Below are 24,181 nucleotides of genomic sequence, written 5' to 3' on the forward strand. Positions count from 1 at the left end.
TTGTATTATATGTCGAACTGGTGTCCACAGACTGTTAAAGGTCCTCGTTAATTTGAAGCCATCAAATTAGATTTTTGATTTTTGGACGTGTGGCAGGAATCCCTCATACACAGACACCTTCACAGCCACAGGCACATCCATTTAGCCTTTACTGAAGATTAATTCCACAACACAGGTTAAGGACAATGGCAAACGGCACTATTGTTAGCTGTGGATTTTGATTACTCTATTGAATCCTAAGCCTCTCATCTCTCTAGCTTGAGCTGTTTTCACTTTATAAAGACATTTCCATGAATGCACAGAAAACGAAATGAGCATGTAAATTGTTTTTTAATCTTTTCTTTTCTTGTTTTCAGGGCTTTGTCCTTCCTTGGAATGAGCTTATGTCTTGCTATTATGTTCATCTCCTCCTGGTATTACGCTATTGTTGCTATGGTCATCGCTGGCTGCATCTACAAATACATTGAATACCGAGGGTAAGATTGCGAGATAATGGATGTGACCGAGAAACTCAGTACACTGTAAAGAGAGGAAATAATTTATCTGGAGAGAAGCTCTTGAGGTTCTTGTTTTATTTTTGCTTGCACCGTGTTAAAAGTAGCTCATGTTGCCGCAATAAACTGCATATGATCCCTAAAGGAGTTCTTACTGCCCTAAATGGATTGCTACTTTTCTCTTATCACTGAGTGCTTTTCATTCATTTATTTGCTTTAACAGGGCAGAGAAGGAATGGGGTGACGGTATCAGAGGCCTCTCTCTTAATGCTGCCCGCTATGCCCTCAATCGACTTGAGGATGCTCCACCTCACACCAAGAACTGGAGGTATGGGTGTTTGAGGGTGTGTGTGTTTACAGTTGATATTGTGTTGGGATGGACAATAACAAGACAAGAATAGACACAGAGGATGAATTTCATTAATCTTTTGGTTCCCTTCCTAATCTGTCATGAGCAGCTGATAAGCCTTCATACTGTGAGGCTCACACTGACCTTGAAGTCCTTCTTTCCAAACCAGTGGGTACTCTTCTTAAGGGTCTGCTGTTTCCAGTTACCAGCTGTTCTTTTTCACTGTCTACCTTCAACATATGTCCCTGCAAAGCTGAGTGAGAACCAATAGTGCGACAATAATACTGCCGCACCAACATTTCAACAGTATTTTCTTTACAAACAGCTGTTATGTCACATGATTACAGGCCTTGCACTGTAATTTGAATTTGTGCACCTGATAATTGTGCAAAAAATTTAAATCCAAAATATTTGTTGGTGTTGTTTTTATTCCTGAAGTTTAAAAGAATGAAGTAAAATTAAGCCAGACTGTTTTCCCCTCTCGATCTGCATAGGCCTCAGCTTTTGGTGCTTCTGAACGTGGACTCAGATCAAGCAGTCAAACACCCTCGCCTGGTCTCCTTCACCACCCAGCTGAAGGCAGGGAAAGGCCTGACAATAGTGGGGAATGTTTTGCAGGGAACCTACCTCACTAAGGAGTCGGAGTCTAAGAAGGCTGAGCAGGTATGGTGGGGAAGCACGCGCACAAGTGTGCAAATAAAAGGCAGGTGGCGATACTGTCATTAATATTGATCTGCAGTTGCTAATAATTTAATATCAGTTGTAATGCTTGCTATCTTATCTGTGCTTCAAGGGCTTCAGATTCATCACTGGACCCAAAGGCAAATCTGTACTATCAAGCTGCATTTAGAGCATTTTATAGACTCTAACTGCAGATAAACTCTGCCACCTACTGGCCATAATAAGCAATTCATGTGATTCTTTCAGGCTGGTTTTAACTTTTATCCTCCTTAAAAACAGTTTCTGTTGAAGCAGTCATGCCCAGAAGCAACTTTACAGATGTACAAAATTATTTATTGTTCAGATCCATCAGTACAAGTTATCCTGAATGGATGTGAGTAACTAACAAATAGGTTATTTGAAGTGTTAGCTTAGCTAAGCAGGGAAACTTTGCTGTAGTGTAGCCATATCTTCTCTGGAAAAAACACATTTTGTTTTGTCAGTTGGTGCAACTTTAATAGTGAATCAGTTTTAGTCTCTTTTATGATTAACGATGAAATCCCTGTCCTCTTTTTCTCTCTCTCTCTCTCTACAGAACATTAAGGCTGCAATGTCTGCAGAGCGTACCAAAGGATTCTGTCATGTTGTAGTGTCTTCCAACCTTAGAGATGGTGTCTCACACCTCATCCAGTCTGCAGGCTTGGGAGGCATGAAGCACAACACAGTCCTGATGGCCTGGCCTGGAGCCTGGAAACAGTCCAATGACCCACAGTCATGGAGGAATTTCATAGGTACCGTGCAGTAGAATTGCAAAAATAGGGACACAATAACAGAATATATGTCGTAATTTATTTTAAAATACAGTGTAGATAAAGAGAAGACATCGTATGTGACATTTGCTGTCTGTCATTACTCTGTCAAGATGGCCGTGACTTAATGCAGCACAGTGATTTATCTCTCATAGACCCTCTGTCTGTCCTTCTGTTCATCCAGAGACAATCCGGGAAACCACAGCAGCCCATCAGGCCTTACTTGTGGCTAAGAATGTGGACAGTTTCCCCACCAACCAGGACCGCCTAGGAGAGGGCACTATTGATGTGTGGTGGGTGGTTCACGATGGGGGCTTGCTGATGCTGCTGCCCTTCCTGCTTCGACAGCACAAGGTTGGTTGGACTAGTTTGGATTGTGTTTATTCCTGAAACCATCTTAAGCTCAGCAGCATTTTCTTCTATTTCTTATTCCACCCAGAGCCTTTCTTTCACACCCATCTGTCCCGCCTGACATTCTTCTGTCCCTTATCCATCCTGTTTACCGTGCTGTTACTCCATATCTTCCATAATAATGGTGCCTTTCTCCCCTCCAGGTGTGGAGGAAGTGTAAGATGCGCATCTTTACTGTAGCTCAGATGGACGACAACAGCATCCAAATGAAGAAAGATCTCCAGATGTTCCTTTATCACCTGCGACTGGATGCAGAGGTGGAAGTTGTAGAGATGGTGAGCATCAGCCAAGGATAGCCCTGAATGGTATTCATGTCTAAGTGCAATGGGAAGCAGGATGGTTATTGAAGTTTTTCAACAATTCAGTGCCTACTTTTGTCTTAATATGATGAATGTTGTGAGGAGTTTGTCAGAGGACCCACATTGGCATCGTCCCTGAAAAATAATGTGGCTGCTGTAACGCCCGTGTTTATCCCCTTTGCAGCATGACAATGACATCTCAGCCTTCACCTATGAAAAGACTCTTGTGATGGAGCAGAGGTCGCAGATGCTGAAACAGATGCACCTTTCCAGGACTGAGAGGGAGAGAGAGGTAAAGAAGCGCTAAAAACAAACCTTCACTTGGTCTGTTTGCTGCTGTTCAACAAATGTGGATGCATTTTTTTATACTCAGTTAAATGCATTTATTCCTACTGTATGCATTTTTAATACATTGCATGTATATGTGTACATGCAAAATGATTAATAGCACACACAGCACAGCAATCAATTTACTCACTCATCCAGATAGTATTTAAAAAACAACTAAGAGGTCATTCACATGAATAACAGTCTATGACACTGAAGTCACTCATGGCCCAACATCAAGCTAAATGCCTGCTGGCCCCTTTTCATGTTCATCTGCCACTGCCTTTCTGGGCCTCGCCGCACCATTCAGATTCAGAGTATCACTGACGAATCGCGTAGCTCAATCCGGAGGAAGAACCAGGGCCCTGCCGAGAACGCGAGCCTCAGCCGGCAGTCCTCAACGACGGAGGATGCTCAGGAGGATGAGGTAGCTGATCTTGTCAACCCATTGTTCCCTTACTGGTAACGACACAGGCCCGTCTTCACAAAGCTCCATCTTTGGCTACAGGTGTTGCTCATCATTTGGCTGCATTATCATCATCACGTTTTAAAATCACATTTTCTGTTTCACATTTGCCAGAAAAATATGCGCAAGTGATCAGCGTTGCATTATTACTGAGTTACTGGAATAGTGTGGACAATGGACGTAATGCATACTGTAATAAATAAAGATAGAAAGAGGGAAGTTTGGAGAAAATGTAGTAAGGAAGGAAATCAGATCCCACAATTTCCATCTTTATGATGAAGACATAGTTCCAAGTTGAGCATTTAACACTCTAATGTTGACTTCTTGTTGGAAATGCAGTTTTGTTCTACTTAACAAGCTTGCCTTAACGCAGATGTCTAATACACATCTTTAGTGTCATGATCAAAGCTCTACACAAAATTGGTGAGCAGGGTTCTCTGGGTAACCCTTTGTTATTTTAACCTTCTAGTATCACCACATGGCTGGTGTACTGGTCTTATTCTAGGGTAGTAGAGTGATAAATAACCATGATATATCATGTCTTTGCTGCCAGTTCACCAGTTCTGTCTGGCCAAAGCCAGCAGTAAGACGCACAAATGCAATCTTCTGCTTTGCCCACAACTACAAACTTACTGTTACTGGTAATAAGCCAATTCATGTTTGAGTGGCTTCTTTCAGTGCCCCCCCTCTTTTATCCACAAGGGGTAACCATGGCAACACCGTATACTTAACCTGGCAGATTTTTATTTATCATTTTCTTTTTTCCTTTAAATGCCGGATAACCTCTGTGATGCAACCCCCATGGGATTTGTGTCTCCTCCCAATTGGATCTTTTGTGTGTTTGATGTTGTTCAGGCTAAAAATTGCTTATAACCTTTGTTTAAATTTACGACTGTCCAGCAAAAGTAGATGCTTTATTATACCAGAACATCTGATCATTAAAGCCACCAGTCCAGATTAGCCCAACAGTAGTGCTACCTGCTACTGTGTAGTCAGCAAGAGCTGCTTTGTGAATACCAGCCCATTGCATCCTGAAACTGCTGCCTGGCCCATTACCTCCATCACCCCACCTATTCCTCACCCCCTGGCAAGAGTGGGCAGTATTGTCTAAGAAAACTGAAGAGTGTAAATAACATTTCACGTTACTAATACCATCAGACTCATGTGTTTACAGCTGAACAGTTTGATTCTCACATTTAGGGGAGGGAGGGGAGGGTGCTGTTTATCTACTATCTTTGAAAATGACAATACTGTCCTCTTTCTGCTCCATTCTAACCATAGTCAGAACCTACACATCATCCCTCCCTCCACCCTCCTACCATTCATTCTTCCCACTGTATCTGTCTGGTTTTACCACAGTGGGTAGTTAAGGTTAAAAATACTATACTACAGAAAACAAAAATATTTGTATTACACTGATTTATTTGCAGCACCTTCAGTGAATAAAACAAATCTACCTTTAATAAATCTTCTGTGTTATTAGCCTGCTGGAGTATCAGAGAACACTGTTTTGTTTTTGTTTTTTAAGATAAACTAAGCGTCAGTCAAATGTAAACACGGTACTAGTGAAGAAAGACAGCTCTGTTCACAGCTTTACAGCAGATAATGTATTCTTCTTCTCTGTCAGTGGCATTAGTTCAGATGTAACTGCTGATATTGAACAGTAGTGACCACTATTGTTGTCAAATCCAACAAAACTCAATGGTATTTAATGTATTAATCACATATGATGTGCTCCACTCCGTGGGACATATCGTGCTGTGCACTATTTCTGTGCTATCCACACACCAAAAGTTTACAAAGCATGTGTTAACATTTAAACACCTTTTATCACCTTTGAGTTTGCACAATACTTTACTATAACCGCTACCTGCACACATAAATGTTTCAGTTGTTGGGACCATCACATCCACCACGTGTGGTGTTGTAAAGGTTTGTATTTCTGTCGCTATTCACTCTTCTTTCTTAAATGTCATCATTCCCTTCAGTCCTGTCATACCATTGATATTATATCAGCAATTCCCAAGTTCCAAAAGGGATACTTGTGCACAAGCAGAAGGTTCAGCATCCTGAAAGATTAGTCCAACTCGTATGAAAAAAACTGAAATTGCAAATTACTGTATTTGAAAACTTAAGCACACCTGAACAACAGGGAAAATTAACAGTAAAAGAAATGTACAGTATCATTGATTGAACTAAATGGCAAAAGAAAACTGTTGAAATAGCTAGGTGTAAAATGATTGCTAAGAGTATAAAATCTTAGGTTAATTGTTAAATTGTTAGGCGTGTGGAAAAAGTAATAAACTGTTAGCTTAATATTTTGGATAAATGGCTAGCCAGCTACAAAAAAAAAACATTTTTCCTCTTTATTTAAAGAATTTTTACATGTAGTATCAAGCCCAGTAAAACAAGTGATTAGATGTTTTATCAACTGATTAGTTCATTAGCACCCCTGTGGAGGACTCCAATACATGTTGGGGAAGTAATTTAGCCATTTAAATCAGCTGTGTTGACACAGGATGATATCTAAAACTTGCATTGTGGCCTGGAGTTCCCCCACACCGTCGTATGGTTATACCACAACTGTTTGCTAAGTACAATTATCTAAAACTGGTCACTGAATATATAATGGAAAAAGTAGCTGTGACTGTAAGCGCTGAAAGTAGTTCAGATCTATTATAAAGTGAGTTCACATGAGAGGTATTGTTGATGAGAAAAGTCTATCTGACAGGCCTTAGGGGGTATGTTGGATGAGTTCCCATTTCCTTTTCTCTTTTGTTTTCTTTCTCCTGTGCCCTGAAACTTCTCTTGGTAATAATCATATCCACTAATCTTCTGCTCTTGTCCTCATCCTACTCTCTGCATCGCCTCCAGGCCCAGCTCATCCACGACAGAAACACGGCATCTCACGCCACAATAAACGATAAGGTTGATGCTGAACCCGAGCAGGTTCACATGACCTGGACCAAGGACAAGCTCCTCACAGAGCGTAACCGTAACCGCGAGTGCAATGCCAACGTTGCTGTACGTGACCTGTTTAACATGAAGCCGTAAGTACTCGCTTGCCTGAACAATATTTAATTAAGAAATAACAAAACTTTTGTGTATTTGTTGCTAGATTAAAAAAAAAACGTGTTGATCTGTAGGTTTGAAATTTTAAGATAAAAAGAGTTTATATTAGTAAAATACACTAAAGTGACATGGTGTTACTGCATGTGCCTTGTGAGGGACGTTTGCACCATTTTGAATCATTTTTCTCAAACGTAATATCTCATAAAAGTTCATTTCAGAGGGACCGGAAGCTCACCCAGTACTGATATTAGTTCAGGATGGTGCCAAACCTCAGAGAAGGAGCATGAGTAGGAGTAGTGTTAGTACTGACCCCAAGAGGGTGAAATGGGACAACTGTGCATGGCGTGTGCATTCAGGCTGCATTTGGTGTGCGTGCGCGTGTGTGCACTTTCAGCCATTTCAGCTTTAATGTATGGCCAATCTGTGTGCACACTTAATAGACTAACACCTTCTCTTCCCATACTTTCCACACTGTCAGTGGACTCCATCAGAAATGCCCCAGTTCACTTCCATCGGCTCATTAAGTTAAAACCCCAAAATCCCAAGTCTTGCCGGACCGGAAGAACTTTTCAGATTCCCTCACCCTACACATCAAAGAGCTCCATGTCACTTTCTGGGGTTTACTCGAGTCACCTTCGGGTGTCACTGCGAGTCATTTGGGACATTTGGAAGCATGCAGTGTGGTGGGGAGAGCTGCCAAGCAGATGTAGAAGCATCTAAGCTGGTTTCTGTTGTTTTGTCCCATTTTTCCTCCTTCTAGAGAGTGGGAGAGTCTGTAAGTCGCATTCTCTTTGCCCTAGGCCCTGTGTGTTCTGCTACTGTGGTGACTATGTGCTCCAGCTCGTGTGCTCGTACCTCCATGTATCTGTGTTGTCCTTGTTTGCATGCCCTAATGTGCACCGACTTCATCTTCCTGCTTCAAACAGCATGTTGGTGGCTAAAGCCTCTGCTGGGTTATGTTGCATTTACAGCTTATAACATGAGAATTTGTGCTTTCCATTGACTGTTTTCAAAAAATAGTCAAACAGAAAAAACATTCATTCAGAACGGCATTAAACTAAAAGTGTGTATTTATAGGTTGATCTGATATCCTCGTGTTGGTGTTGTTCCCAGATCATCATACTAAATGTTGTTCCAGGATCAACATTGCAAGTGACCAATCAGAATGTTGTGACGTCCCTGACCCTAACCCTAACCCTAACCGTAACCCTTTAATAAACAGTAAGCAGAATTGATATTGTCCTTGCAACATTGGAATTTCATAAATGCACGAATGGCTTGGCGCGCAAAGGAATAACATCACAACAATGTGATTGGTCACTTGCAATGTTGAACCTGGAACAACATTTTCATGATGGTCTGGGAACAACACCAACACGAGGATATCAGATCATCCGTATTTATAGTTGAATGGAAAGCATGGATTGGAAATCCTGTGACATCGCCTTGTAATTTGGCTTTTGGCAGTTGACATTGCGTGCTGTATATCATCTCACAAAGGTGAAGATGAAGAGGCAGCATTTAAGGAGACAGCTGATTCTTTACACAATAAAGACGTTATATTTCGGCCTAATCTTAAATAAAGTGTTGACATGATTCAGATTCATCTGTCTTTCTCAAAATGCTGCCTCTACACGTTATGTGAAATTCTTAATGCTTGTGCCGAGCATCATTTCTCATGTGTGTTTGAAGCTGATGTCAAATGTGCATGAGTTACTGCGTAAAACGTTGCTGACGTGACATCGTGGTCATTAATGTTTTCTTCATTGTGGCTTCTCTCACTGTGGATGCTCTTGTCAAACTAGGAACCAGACGAATGTCCGTCGCATGCACACTGCTGTCAAGCTGAATGAGGTGGTGGTCAACAAGTCACAGGGAGCTCATCTGGTTCTGCTTAACATGCCTGGACCACCGAGAAACAGAGGCGGAGATGAAAACTGTATCCTTCAAATGGTTGTTTTTATGTTACGACTGTATTAGGAAAAGGTTGTGATCGCAAGGAAGTGTTTCTGTTATTTAATCCATCTGCTGATTGTACTTTAGAAAGAAGTGGTTCTCTCTTTTTTAAATTACTGCAGAGTATTTGTACGTTGCAGAATAGTTTGGTCTAAACACAACAGTAGCATGTTTGTAGCCACAATGTTGGGTTTTTTGAACCAGAAATGGCTATATATGGACCCACGTAAGTGCTAATTAGTGTTATGTGATATACGGAGTTGCCGCCTGCCACACACCCTGCTGTGGAGCGAACAGCTGACAGACACAGGCAGAGAACACAAACTGCTGAGGAGGTGGATATTTAAGCTAACATATATTTTATTTATGCCAAAGCAGGGCAATTCATTTGTTATAACAGTTAAAAATTAAATTAAACACAACACACATGCAAATAGCTCAAAACAGTTGAATCGTATGCAACTCAATATCCTAATAGAGTCAAAGTAGAATAACGTAAATATACATTAGTCACTGCAGAGCAATAAAGTGGCTTAGTGTGTGCCAAGGTTTGTGTCAGTGCAGGGTCCAAACAGCTGGGCATAAAACGTGCCATGTCTATGCTAATAATCCCGACCCACCCTCCTCTCACGTGGCTAAAAGCATCACACTGGCCAATGATCACGCATTCATTGCACATTCATTGGGAGGTGGGGTGTGACACCTGGTGTGCCTGTGTGTGTGCTTTACCTTGACTGCTGTTTTCTCAGACATGGAGTTCCTGGAGGTTCTCCTCGAGGGTCTGAATCGGGTCCTCCTGGTTCGAGGTGGTGGCCGTGAAGTCATCACCATCTACTCCTAAAAATCCCCCCAAAACTTTCATGGCCTACCCTGCACCCAACACTGGCACATCGCCATGGAAACCGCGCAGTGAGGAAGAAGCCTAATTTTGGTTTTTAATGAAGGGCAGGGGTTGTTGGCAGGCGGGACCACCTTATGACTGACAGTTGACCTAAAATACGTCAGGATGAAGGAAATTGTTGGCGCCGAATAAGCCGAGCACAGCGTGCGTCCAGCTGGACCAGAGAACCCTTGCGCACAGAAGATAGAGCATAGAGACACTTTATATCTTTCATTTACATCTGACAACCTTGTTGTGTTCTGTTACATTTTCACACTCTGTCCTCTTTGTGTCGATGTTGGTAAATGGTAAATGGCCTGTATTTGTATAGCGCTTTACTAGTCCCTAAGGACCCCAAAGCGCTTTACATATCCAGTCATCCACCCATTCAAGCACACATTCACACACTGTGACAAGTTTATGGCACTCACTGTGTAAAGACGAGCGGAGAAGAAGTGAATGTGTTGATATGAGCTTTATAGTCTTTGTTTTGTTTTGCTGGACCTGAGAAAAACATGCACTTAATGGATTTAAGTTAAGATGCACAAAGTGCAAAAATGACCCTTTTGCTGTTTTCAAAGCTCCATGTGGGGTGATGTTTTCATTGAAATGTTGTCAGTCTGTTGAGAAGCTGCTGAAATGTTCTGTTTTAGACTGGAGAGCTTTGATGTTGTTGAAGGGTGGAGTCATGTCTGCAGCTGAATGAGTTGATGGAAGGACCAGTTGGGAGGATGCTGAACAAGCATCTTATCCCAGTTTAGTGAGTGGAAGCCTTTCAGATCTCGGGTTCTGCATTTTTGATTTCCCACCCTCAAACTGTAGCTTTTATCTTAATAGGGAAAAAGCCATAGCTAGAAGCATGAATGGTGTCTAGAGAAACAACTGGTTGGGAACAAGAAATATATTCTTTTTTTAAGAGCTGTATGACGATAGCTTAGTAAATAATTCGATTGGTTTGTAGGTTTTTGCACAGTTAATCTATATTTTAGCCTCTCAATTGTTTGATTTTAGCAATGTATACATTTAAGATGTAAAAGCACAAATTGACACATTTAAATTAGTGTAATTGTACCCCCGTACTGACAGTTCCAGCACTGCTGACTTTGCACTACCAGTTTTCAGTCTTCATTCATTGTGTACTTTCCATTTGGTAGCTCTAATATGTTCCTAACAGGAGATACAAGGATGCAGACTGCTTCATACTGTTTAATACCCATGTTTCAATGTTGGTCGTAGAACATTTTACCGATTTAAAATTTTAACGGCTTTGAGTTTCAGATTGAGTAGATTTGGGGGGGGGGGGCTGTAAAGAGTGCCAAAATGACTTTAAAAGAAACTGTGGAAGTATTTTGACTGCAGCTGACACATGGCCTACTGTAGCTGATGTTTCTGGCCATCTTTAATCTTTAGAAACAATCATGAAGGTTTGTTTTTTTTATAATGCAGGTCCCTCATTTCTGCCAGGAATAAAGAAATGAATATGATGAAACTAATGGTGCGCTATCAAGGGCATTTCAAGAGGAAGAAGGAAAAAAGGATCCCGCTCCTTCCTCATGTGTACCTCCACAGTTTCTTTTCAAAATTAGCCGCCGCAGTATTCTGTAAAGCAGAAAGTTCCCTTTTCCTCACACTGCCCTGCAGAGAAAAACTGGAACTTTTGATTGTTGCTTATGCTACCTGTGTGTTTTTGTTGTGTTCTGTTCAGTTGTTAATGCCTGTGTTACTCTATAAATACAGTCAAATATGGTCTTTGTGGTGTTTGTTACATTATCGCTGATCTTCTATTGCTTTTAACTGTTAATTCGAGACGAGTTTTATGACACGAGGCAGAGGGGAGGAAGTTATTTGTTTTAGTTTTTTTTTTCTTATTGTTTGCATTTTGTTTTAACCCACCAGAAACACTTTATGCTCATCACACAGGGCAGTGTGTGTGGTGGCACCCTGGACGGAAAGCGTTAAGAAGAAGGGGTGAAGCCACGGGGGTGACAGGAGCAAATGACTTCTGCTGCATGCTACATGAAGTAATGTCACTGTTTCACTTTAGTTTTCAGTTTTAGGAACCAAGGATGAATGACAAGACGAGTGAGCGCCAACTGTAAAGTTTTAGGAAGTCTGACTGGCTGAAAATTGTAAAAATAAATTATTGAAGACATTCTTTTTTTTTTGTTCTTGTTTAATCTGGTTACTGAGCTGAGTAGCAGTAACTTAGCATAAAGAAAACAGTCAACCCTTAAACAAAAGATGCTATATAATACAAAGAAAGTTTCCATCAGCGGTGTGTGTGTGTGTGTGTGTGTGTGCGTGTTACACAGCTCTGTTTTGAGGTGACTGCAGAATGTTATCTACCTCAAGCTGTCGCTGAGGCTCGGCTGACTAAAGGAAGTCCAGTCCAAACGAAACTGTTTGAGAAATATTAGGCGAAAATTTGAGAAAGAGTAAAAGACCTCTGGCTGTGTGAGAGGATGAGCAGAATAGGCACGTGTGAGCGTGTTTGTACTGTACAGCTGTGTTTCTGTGAACCGGTCATTAGACTTACCAGAGTGAGAACAAATGTTTAACCCCTCTTTAAAGGGCTGTTTGAAGGTTAAGACTTGGGATTAGGCACAGAGCAGTGATATTTATTATGTAGGACCAGGGAGTGACACATTTAACTTATTGTCCTCGCAAAACTAGTAATGTGTGTATTTTCCTGTGTATGTTTCTGCTGTTTTCCGGCTCCGCTGGCAGGCCTCACAGACTGGAACAGGAAGTTGCATGTGGGTGCACGTATAGAGGAAGGTAGCCCTATAAATTGTATTTGTGCCTCTCTAAATAATAATTAAAAGTGCTGAAACAAACCAGAACTAAAGTTGCCTGGTTATTTATTCTGATCCTCTTATTCAACAAGCATGTTCATTTTCCCTACAATTAAAGGTGTAGGAGGTATAAATTGTGTTCCAACCTTTGCTTTTTTCCTTTTCACCAGATGAAAATTAGAAAATACACTAAAAATGTTGAAATCACAGCCTCTGGTTTCACACAGGATTCAAACCCCACACTCATCTGAAAGTGTTCTGCTTATGCTATCACACTGCTGTGGTGTGTACTGCCCATTTTCAGGGGTTGAAGTGGGAGCTGGCAGATCAGGGAACCCTAAACAGTAAAAATAAGTAACCTCCCACATCGATTTGACATTGAGCTCCAGTCGAGTTTCTGTGTGGACAGGCTGTGATCCAGCCTTCTCAAGCATATGAGCAAAATGCATACTGCATGAGATACCTTTCCACCCCCCACCTAGTATAAAAGTTCGATTTGGTGCATGGAGTAAGTTATCATAAATGAACCTTTTACTTGCAGGCACTAGTAAGGAATAGCTGTTGAGCTGTTTTAACAACTCTGAATTTACCTGACATTAAAAAAATGATAGGCTAAGGTCTCAGTAGCAGTGAACTCACTTGTGGTGGATGGTAAACTTATTGTTTGACTCAGAAATGTTGACACTGTGTGCAGCTTGTTAGGAGCAGTAAGCAAGAGTTGGTTGATTTGCAAACCTAAACATGGTTCAGCAAACTGTGCAGTTAATGTGCAGGACAGGACATTGATGTGCTCACAATCCTCCACAAGAGTGCAGCCTTGCCTTCTCTTCAAACTGGCTCCATGCGACAGATGCTGTGTATGAGTGATATCAGAACCAAATTCAAAACCCCAGAGAGTGGGAGCATCTTTACACGATGCCAACAGCCAGAGCTCTAAACACAAGTCAACATTGTGATTTGTTTTTACTAGCCTGTTCCTGTCCATCCACATCATCTCCAGCAGCAGCAGGCGCGACTGTGATGTTTGCAACATTTACATTTTTCCCTAAGTCAGAACAGTTACTACCATGTTTTCAATAAAGGCACATGGATGACAGGTTTCTGATGTTATAACTTCAGGAGGAAGTTTCTGTGTGTGCTACAAAAACCTTAAACCTTTTTTCTTTATATGGTGTTTCTGAGCAGGCACACGCTGTGTCAGAAACAGTAAAGAACTCTCAGCTTTGACCTTTGACAGCCAGCAGCTGCTTTCTGTGTGCAGTCTGCACCTAGCAAGTTCAGAGTCTATCTCTCTCTCCTGTTCGCTCTGTACATCCTTGAGCAAATGATCTGGAGAGGGAGATGTTTCCATCCATCTGCACAAATGTGTTATTGGCAGACACAAAGAAGTCTCACTGGTGTTTCAGACCCCCAATGAACCAAAATAACAGTCCAGTAATGCAATATTGTGCGCTCATGTCTGTATTGATTTGTGACATTCAGCTTTTTCCATTCATTGAACGAGGTCCTGCTGGGTCATTAGGATGTTTTCTTTCAATGATTTACACACACACACAAATATATGTAAATAAAACAGGGCAAAAGATTAACTTAAGCTTATTATTTGTTCAGTCTGTGTGATTAGGAAGTTAACCCTGTCATGCATGACTTGTGACAACCTCAATCAGGATTTTTTTTAACATATTTTTATTCATATTTAGGCTTGAAAAGATGAATAAAAATACTCATGAAACCCTGATTGGGGTTGTCATAAGTCATGCATGACAGAGTTAAATAACAATAATTACAATGAAACAGGTCGTACATCTATAGTAACATTAAACAACCAGTGGGTGGCAGGGTATGGAGTGGCACATCAATGTCCAATGTAGTGGTTTATGTGCAAGTATACCATCAACACTGACACAAATACAAGAAAACGGCCTTTGAATAGCGGTCCGCTGTAGCGACCACTATGCGTGAAAGGGTTAATGAATCATAGACGATGATGGCCAAAAGATTTATAGTCTTGTAGGAGTGAAAAAAGGGCCCTCAGCTTCATTGATCTATACCAATGGCAAAAACATACAGCTTGTGACTGACTGATGCATGAGGACGCAGGCCTACATCTTTCTATATAGTCTTTGGTTAAAATACCATTTTCATATTGTTGGCTAGCAATCACACCTGATGCACTTAGGTGAAGTGAACTGGTGTGACTGGTGATGACACCTTTTGCAGGTATCTGGTCATAGAATGAACAATGACAGTATAGGGATCAACACAATTTCATATATGACACTTTATGGGTCCAATTACTCTGATGCACAGGTCAACATTCAGGTTGCTAAAACATGAAACGGTACAGAATGACCAGAGGGAACATCTTCTGGGAAGCATTTACTACCGTGAAAATCTTGTAATATTTCTGCCTTAGCACTGCAAAAAACTGAAATTATTATTAGTTAATAATAAGACAGTAAATCAAAAAGACATAACAGTAAGCAGACACAATTTAGTCATGGTTGTGATGTGGTCCTCTGCAGCTTCTGTAGCTGCAGTGAATGTAGCTACAGTGTTGTTGGTGTGTGTGGTTTCTACGCTATTAACATCAGAAAAAGCAGATATGTGGAGGAACCACGCAGCCAGAGCTGTCTATTTTTTTTATCACTTTCATCAAATTTAGGAGTATATATACACTACGTTTATTGTATCTTTAATTAATAAGAAAACTCCAGACATTCCATTCTGAGCTCAAGAAGCTTCTGATAGGTTAGTAGAGTCCATTTGAGTAAATTGGTGGCACAGCTGTGGATGCATATAAGGCACCCCCAAAATACAGAGCCTGTTTCTTTGACATGGGAAGACATATCAACCAAAACACCAGGAAAAGAATTGTAGACCTCCATAAGTGTGGCTCAATTTTGAATACAATTTGGGTGCCATTTGTAATTAAGAAATACATACAATTTCTCTCTTTACTCTTAAATTTAACAAATATGTTTTTTATATTTATCTAAAAAGAATAAACATTTAGTCTGATTTAATGTTTTACAATTAAAAAAGTGATTGTGTTTTTATTGGAAGAGTATGTAAATATCTGGTTTCAACTGTATATTTGATGATGTTGGTGTTTGGCTTGATTGTTAGCACAAAGAGTCTCATGTTACCACAATAAAGAGGTGTTGTTAGTGTAGTGCAGGTTTTGTTTATTTTCTGCTCTGAATGTGCACTTTTTTCTACTAGTTTCTATGAAAAGTGCTGCAGAATTAAAGTTTTATTCGATTGGTTGATTGTAACTCATATGAATCACACATACACACGAACAACCATGCAACGTGAAGCTTTTATTTTGAAATGGTGCTGCTAGTAGCGCTTCCTGTGTGTGTGTGTGTGTGTGTGTGTGTGTGTGTGTGTGTGTGTGTGTGTGTGTGTGCTGCACCATCAGTAACGTCTCCAGCACCGTAGCACTGGGATCCTACGGGGAGCGGGCACAGGGTGACGGCGGTGTTTCCGGCAACCTGCCGTCAGACCAAGCGCTTTCCCTGCTCACGTTTCTTCCAGCCCCGTTATCTTCAGGGAGGGTCCTGCAGGGGGAGGAGTAAGCAAACCGCGGAGGAGGGGACACGCTCTCCGCCTGCTTGGCGCAGTCAGTGCGGTGATAGCTGTCAGACGCGGACGAGGTGAAGAGCGGAATGGTTCATTTATAGACTTCTTCGCTCAAGCGCAGAAGCCCGGGTCGGATTTCCGCCTTTCTCGGGTTATTTTTCGGCGGGTGATAACGACAGTACGTGTCCGTTCGCAGAGAGGAAATGCCGCACAGACATTGTGTGAGTGCAGGTGGATGGCCAACCTGACGGTCCCCGCCGCCGCTTCCCTTCACAGCTCTGCTGTCGTCCGGAGCTGCGAACACCAAGCGAATCCACACAGAACCAAATCCAACTAATAACCTGGAGCTATGCTTCCTGGGGTCGGCGTGTTCGGCACCAGCCTCACCGCACGGGTGATCATCCCGCTGCTGAAGAACGAGGGCTTCGCCGTTAAAGCGCTGTGGGGCCGGACACAGGAGGAGGCGGAGGAGCTGGCCAAGGAGATGAACGTGCCCTTTTACACCAACAGGATCGACGACGTGCTGCTGCATCAGGATGTGGATCTGGTCTGCATCAACCTGCCGCCGCCTCTGACGCGGCAGATCGCAGTCAAGACACTGGGTGAGTCTGGCTGCTCCTCCTGCTGCTGCTGTTAGGATGGATGTTGCGGGCCTAGCGTGCAGGCTGCACCGGGCCACTCTTTAACACCACATACCGCCTTAGTATGCTCACAGTGCTGCAGTGGATAAGACCTAGAAGTGGGAGCTTAGTTAGCAGGTGTGGTTGTTAATGATAGATGCCCCGAGCTTTATCTCACCCGCGGTGAGCGTTGAAAGTGTCCTCTTGGATGACTTACAGCAAGCTGTTTGTGTCCTTAACAGGGAGCTCTGCAGCTGCTGTGCTCCTGAGCAAAACACTGCTTTTCCTCCCCCTTTGCAAAATCTGTGCACAAACGTTTGCAAGTTGCAAACGTCTCTGACAGGATGTTATAATGTTTTGCATTCATAAAATGATGCATTAGTGAAGACGTGCAGTTTAGATGTGAGTATATGGGGACTCCCTGCGAGGCAAGGTCTTCAGTCAAACAGCAGATTTAACCCATATTAGTGAAACTGTCACACACAGAAAACTAGAAACCCCCAGAGACCAGGCCTGCATGCAGGACAAGACACACACACACAGAGGTTGTTCTAGTTTGAATGTGGAGCAGTGCAGCTTATTTTGGAGATCACATCCAGGAGCGGTGACCCTGCTGTGAGAGAATGGTGGTAAGAACTGCCGAGCTCTACATCACACAGGCTTTATTTGCCCCACAGCCTGGCAGCAGAGCTCAGCTGGCAGTGAGCTTTAATAGGTCAGGTCTGCTGAACACCGAAAACAAACGGGTTCAAAGACACAAAAGCATCCGGGGAAGTATTAGGTTATATCTGGGAAAACATGTTCCTGCTTAGCTACCAAGCTGCAGGAAACAGGAGAGTGTGTAGGACGGTAACAAGGTGAGAGGTAACATCTTCAGCTGCATTGTTTTGTTTCATTAGCAACCTCAAAGATATTCCAGTCATGATGACATAAGTTAAGATGCTGAAACAAGTGACCTGCTCTATATAGCTGTGGTGTCACTAGTTGTAGTCATTTCCCTACAGTTATAAATATCCCCAGTATTAACCATGATTAATATAAAATTAAGATGATTATATTTATCATGGTTAATTAATCCCTGGCTGTCAGGGAGTCTGTTTAAACTCATTTAGAGAGGGAGCCCGTGATCTCAGACAGCGATAAGTCATTACGAACATTAAAGGAAGTGCTAATGACAGACCATAAGAGTAAACATTACCTTAACTACGTCGACTTGAGGTGCAAACAGTTGCATAACTAGTTTAGCAGATGCTGCTTTACTAAAGCAGTAAAACTCGCTACACTGCTTATTTAAAAAGCCCTTCATTGTCTTTCATTTTGCCACATTTTCATTAAAATAAGGTGAGCCAATGCTTTGGAATGCGTTGGCACAGAATGTAAATACGCTACATCACATTCATGCGCATTTTATGGACACTTCAGGTCCGACCAGTGTGGTAGCAGAACCAGTTTAACCCACCCCAGCTTACTACTACATTTGTTGCACTTTTGCGTCATCACTTTAATAATGACAGGAAGGACAGAAGGTGGGTCAGAAGTGAACATTTTGCAGTCCAGGGTCCAGACCAGGTCTCCTAAGGTTAAATATTAGACTTAAATAAAATATTAGCATTGTTCAGGATGTCATCTAAAGAAGTAAGTGATGAGTTGAAGAATGGATCACTACCTTGGTAAAAATGGTTAAAACCCCAGCAACACCCAGTAACTGAATGAATAAATAAAGGCTGTAGTTGGCGCCATAAGAGCCAAGGAGGCCTAAACAATTTCTTTCTTGTTTTTAGTGGCTGGAGTGAAGCTTTTCATAAATTCACGTGATCCTCATTGGCACAAAAAACACTTGAACATCTACAGTTCCATGACAACGTGGCATTCTCTGTGCAGGTCACGTGATCTGATGTCAAGAGCTCCTATAAGCTATTTAGTAAATGGCCTGTATTTGTATAGCGCTTTACTAGTCCCTAAGGACCCCAAAGCGCTTTACATCCAGTCATCCACCCATTCACACACACGTTCACACACTGGTGATGGCAAGCTACATTGTAGCCACAGCCACCCTGGGGTGCACTGACAGAGGCGAGGGTGCCGGACACTGGCGCCACCGGGCCCTCTGACCACCACCAGTAGGCAACGGGTGAAGTGTCTTGCCCAAGGACATAACGACCTGTCCGATCCACGGCTCAAACCGGCAACCTTCCGATTACAAGGCGAACTCCCAACTCTTGAGCCACGATCGGCCTAGTAGGCCTATTAGGGGGGTGCTCACATCGCAGCAGAACCACGCGTAGCACTCAGAGTGGGTTCTTGGTTTGTTCTCAGATGGTTTATAACACAAAAAAGAAAAAAAAAGCTGTAGCAAATTCTAAAGAAAAGATATGCATGAACAAGCTTCCCCCTTATCAGTAACTGTCACTTTCACTTAACACACTCGACCTGCTCCTTCCCACTTGTCCTGTCTTATGTTATCGTACTACAGTAACTCAAAGTCAACTTTGAGTTATTGTAGTACGATAACTCCACATGTCAGCCACCTCCACATCGGTTGTCATGCTCCTGTGGAACACAGTTACCCTGACCTATAGGAGAGGCTGTTTCAAAACTCTTCCAGAAGCAAGTCTTGCTGCTTGCTAGCCAGCTTGACAATGACCCTGGGCACCTCTTTGGGTCTGAGAGCCCTTATTTAAACGAGCTTGAATTGGCATGCTTTATTCCCAATGTGTTATACTCATGTTATACAGCTTATTTCCAAAGTGCTGACACAATCATTGTCTCTGTCCCTGCTAGCAAAGAGCAGAAGAGACGACACGCTAAATCACATCATCATAAGTCAAGAAAACAACAAGTACATGTACCTTCATATTTACATGATAATGAGACATGCTGTATTTTTGCCACTGCGCCGCTGAACCTCTGCTGAGCCCGTGCACTGCTGCTGTTTGACTGTAACAAGCTCGTTGGGTGCAGTGGTGGAACAGCTGCCATTTTTACCATTATGGGATGCCCCGAGCTTTATTTTTCCATATCATGCCGCACAGCAAGAAGGTCCTGAGTTCAATTCCACCATCAGGCCGGGGTCTTTCTGTGTGGAGTTTGCATGTTCTCCCCGTGTTTGCGTGGGTTCCCTCCGGGTACTCCGGCTTCCTCCCACCGTCCAAAGACATGCAGCTTGTGGGGATAGGTTAATTGGATAATCCAAATTGCCACTAGGTGTGAATGGTTGTCTGTCCCTGTGTGTTAGCCCTGCGACAGACTGGCGACCTGTCCAGGGTGTACCCCGCCTTTCGCCCTATGACAGCTGGGATAGGCTCCAGCGCCCCCCGCGACCCTGAAAAGGATAAGCGGAAGCAAATGGATGGATGGATGGATTCTTCCATAGTGTCAGGTCTCTGTTGAACATTGTGTCAAGGTGTCTGTTAGGGCCAAGTGTAGTGCGACTGCCATGGAGCAGGCCTCCTCAGGGGACTGCAGCTGAAGGTTAGAAATGTTTGCTCATGAGCAGGATGCCAGACAGGCTGTATAACCCCATGTACAGTCGGTCTTCCTCATACTGGAACCGCTGCTGATTCTTAGTGTAATAGTTGTGTAATAGTCAGTCTCCTGTATGGAGATAAGGCCTCTGTGGCTCCATTCATTCCCACACTGCTGCCTTGTTTGCTCCCTGGCTTCACCTGATTCTGTAACGTGAGCTAACAAAAGGGATGGGACTGATGTACAGTGGATATTTGCTCATGCCATGACTGCAGTCTTCTCAGTATGTACTTATGCATACCCTAAATCAGAAGTCACACCAGCACAGGCACGTGACAACAAGGGAGCAAAAACTATCTTTTCAGTGTTAAAGGTTGCTCAAACGAAGTGAGTCTGTCCCAGTGAACTCAACTGGACCCGCATGCCAACTACATCAGCTCTGTCACTAGCCCTTCTTCCTCCTCTCTTTCCTCCCAGCTCATTTCCTCTTAGCTTCACTGCATGTGCGCCGCCTGTTCCTTTCCACCCACCTCTCTTCAGCCGGTCTGCGTCTGGGCCCGATCCTGTTGGCGTTCTGTTGGGCAAACATGAAACAGTGTTTGCAAATTCTGTTGAACTCGGCCTCCATAATCACACCAAGTCAGAATATTATAAACATGATACTGTACATTTTTTAGGTTCCTTTACTGCTTTATAGACACACAAAACTTTGCTACTGCAGCTGTTAATTATTTTCCATATAGATAAACCTTTTATTTCTTTATCTATTTTTAAATCAATCAGTCCTTGTTCTTCAAAAGAGATCAGATGAGTTTGCCTGGAGTTGAAGCTGGCACCGGAAAGTTGAGGCCCTTTCAATTAAGGGTGGGAATCAGCAGACAACCCATGAACCCGCGATTCATTCATAATACAATGTTATCACAATTTCTTAACATTGTGATATTGCAATAAAATATAATTTAACTGCAAAGTCTGTCCTTAAAGGAAAACTTTACTAAAGCAAAACTACAAAATAAGATTGCACAACAATGCCATCACTAAAAGCCGCCATAAATATTGCCCTAAGACGGAGCAGTCAGATATTGGTTATCAGTCTGATATCAGACTGTGATTGTGATTATACGCCGGTTAACTGCAGTAATTAAATATTTGTCTAAATAAACAGAAATTCACTCATGTGACTGAGCCATTAGCTCGCTCTGAGTTAGGAGCTAGCTTTGTCACGCTAACATGACTGGAGCAGTTTTAATTTAAAGGTTAGAAATTCAGATTTTTCAAGAATATAAATGTTTATTGGTAGATATAATGAACACACACACACACACACACAAAATAATAATACATGTAGCTTGATGCTAATTCTTAGTGTTTTATCAGCAGCCACATGGTAATGTGTTAAGAAGTGTGGGAAATTACTGGTCCAGATATTTTTCTCTCCTTTCAGTTGCATCATATTTATGGAACACTGATTCACAACAGCTCAGTTAATTCCTCTCAAAGGTAGATGACCTATTGCTAGGTAACAATGTCACCATTAGGTTCACATGGGAATTTCTCACTTTGAAAAGAGCCAAACGTGTGCAATCATTCCACCTTTAGTTGGAAAATTCGGACTGCCGCTCGATTGTTTCTTATCAGACAAAGTGTTCGAGTTCTTCCAGTATTCATTAAACCCCATCAAATGACAAAGACATGGGACTGTCAACACGAATAAGAAATTGCATCTGTCTGACCTTTTTATCTGTGCTGGCAACTGTTGCGAAATTCAGAATTTTTTTTTTTTTTTTCAAAGTCAAAGTCAACTTTATTGTCAATTCTGCCACATGTACAGGACATACAGAGAATAGAAACTTCGTTACTCTCAATCCCTAGATAAAATAGAAAATGAACATTTAAATATAAGAGTGATTAAAAATGCAAGTAAAATATTTTAAAGTAAAAAAATTAAATAATATAATACAATTTTACATATAACAAGAAAGCTATACAATATACAATATAAGGGTAAATGACATTGAGTGAAAACCAGGCAGAGTAGTGCAAATAGGCAAATAGTATTTGATCACACTAATGCAGGACTGTCCTTTCCAAGAGAATCACCCCCTTTGCGCGAGCTTTAATTATCAGCTCAGTGTCTTCCAGCAGCCGTGTTAGCACGCATGCTTGTGTCCTCACCTTCGCATGGTGCAGAACTTGGACGCCTAGCAGCCAAGAACAAGCGTCTCTCTAACATGTGCTAATATTGTGGAGTACTGCCATCTTTTGCCAGTGAAAACAATAGTGAGCAGCAAGTGAAAGTGAAACTTTAAAGTGGTTTCAGATGAGAGGTGAACTCCAGTGTGTTTGGTCAAAGCTTTGAATTAAAACAGCATTTTTGCTTGTTAGTGTAGAAAGTTTAGTTTGTAACACAAGAAAAGAAACCAAAATAGAAAGCTAAGATCAAGATAGAGAGACAACTATCTCAGGTGTCACACATGCACACTGAGCAGATGTAACAGCCACATTCTGGGATCACTTTTTGTGGTTAATAATTGTTATAAAATTGTGTAATGTTTATCAGATATACGCACTCACACCGTGACTGGACTTGAACTCCAAGTAGATGCTCGTAGAAAGCAGTGGTAAATTTTACAGATGGCAGACTTGGTGGTAAAGTTGAAAATAAAATTACAGTGAATCCTAATATCAGCTGACCACTGAAATTTCATCAGCAGACACGGCCCACACGCCTGCCCTTTCTTGCATCACCGTTTTCACGACAGCTCTGTGAAAGTCTTACGCAGTCACTGATTGGCTGACCCGAGGGACTGAAGCACTAAAACTTCCTCTTTTATCAGGGCGTGTGAGCTGATAGTAATCTGCCTGTGGCCTGCTTATTGCTCATTCCTCATTGCTTATTGCTTACCTCATGAGCTGAAATGTGATCAGGCTTCTTCAACAGAAGAATGTGAACTTTGCCTTTGACCACATTGACCGGTTTGTTTTTACCCTCTCTTCATTTGACTTTTGTGATGCATGAACACAACGTCTAATACTGATTGTACTTTGCAAACATTTAATTCAACAATTGAATTCAACATACATTGAATGCAAAATTAGACATAAATCTAAAAATGTTTGGTTTATGTGTTTGTCGTCTTATAATCCGTCCATAATAGTTGAATATTTGGGGTAACAAAAGCTTACAGTCATATATTATTTCATATTAGGATGTTCTATGCTGAAGGTGAGAATAAGTCATTCATCATATAATAATATTATATAATTTTTAGTATTTAGCAGTACACTAAGTGTTGCAGTAAAATATACTGCAATTTATCATCTTTTGTCAAATCAAATGACAGTTAAACTTTGTCTATATATCTGTTTTATTCATTAAATAAAGTTATCTCACTATATTTATTTTTATTTAAATAGGTGTAGAATAAGATCACTGTTGCCCTCAGATAAAGTCAGTCTGCTTTGTGTCTGATATCAGTCTGAGACTGACTGGAGTTTAGTTGGCAATTACATGCAATCTTATTTGATAATACATAACATAATAATAATACATAATATAACAAATTTCCCACGTGTGGGACTAATAAAGGTTATCTTATCTTATCTTATCTTATCAAATAACTGTGATAAATCATTGAAAATCACATATCAGCTGCTGTCTACATAAACTGAATTTCCAACAGACAAAACAATGATTGTTTTAATTGATCTCACCAAATCAAATTGAAAGAAATATTCAATATTTACTTGTTTTTAAATCCAAGTTGGGTTTACTCAGTGAAATTAAAGTCTGACTGTTAATATTAACAGTTACATCATCCAGCCAGCCGTCTCTGTATTGTGTGTCCTCCCTTTACCCCTGCTTGAATGACTGAGTACAGAATTAAGAACTAATAATAACCACGAGGATTTTGGGAAAATGGAAAATCACCGGTGGAAGCGAACAGCACCACACATGTTCTTCAGGTTTTACATGAGCAGATAAGCATA

The 24,181-nt window shown here is 41.6% G+C and overlaps 2 protein-coding genes across 6 annotated transcripts in view; both read left to right on the forward strand.

The window, feature by feature from the left end:
- slc12a7b (solute carrier family 12 member 7b) overlaps positions 1–11,469 on the forward strand; it is a 79,972-nt gene extending 68,503 nt beyond the window's left edge. For 3 of the 5 annotated variants that reach the window (XM_082545463.1, XM_082545466.1, XM_082545467.1), the window contains exons 15-26: positions 357–476; positions 718–822; positions 1,338–1,506; positions 2,099–2,294; positions 2,497–2,666; positions 2,867–2,998; positions 3,207–3,314; positions 3,660–3,776; positions 6,690–6,865; positions 7,648–7,662; positions 8,693–8,826; positions 9,593–11,469. In XM_082545463.1, the coding sequence (XP_082401589.1) occupies positions 357–476; positions 718–822; positions 1,338–1,506; positions 2,099–2,294; positions 2,497–2,666; positions 2,867–2,998; positions 3,207–3,314; positions 3,660–3,776; positions 6,690–6,865; positions 7,648–7,662; positions 8,693–8,826; positions 9,593–9,684 (1,534 nt within the window). In that variant the 3' untranslated portion in view covers positions 9,685–11,469. The remainder of the gene's footprint in view (positions 1–356; positions 477–717; positions 823–1,337; positions 1,507–2,098; positions 2,295–2,496; positions 2,667–2,866; positions 2,999–3,206; positions 3,315–3,659; positions 3,777–6,689; positions 6,866–7,647; positions 7,663–8,692; positions 8,827–9,592) is intronic. The other 2 variants (XM_082545464.1, XM_082545465.1) reach the window with 2 other exon arrangements.
- A 4,397-nt stretch (positions 11,470–15,866) lies between these two features.
- The window catches only part of gfod1 (glucose-fructose oxidoreductase domain containing 1), a 35,600-nt gene continuing 27,285 nt past the window's right edge, over positions 15,867–24,181 (forward strand). The window contains exon 1 of the mRNA XM_082545468.1: positions 15,867–16,708. Within this exon, the coding sequence (XP_082401594.1) occupies positions 16,456–16,708 (253 nt within the window). The 5' untranslated portion in view covers positions 15,867–16,455. The remainder of the gene's footprint in view (positions 16,709–24,181) is intronic.

This window comes from Aulonocara stuartgranti, assembly GCF_965226115.1.
Source record: "Aulonocara stuartgranti genome assembly, chromosome: 9".
Taxonomy (NCBI): Eukaryota; Metazoa; Chordata; class Actinopteri; order Cichliformes; family Cichlidae; genus Aulonocara; species Aulonocara stuartgranti.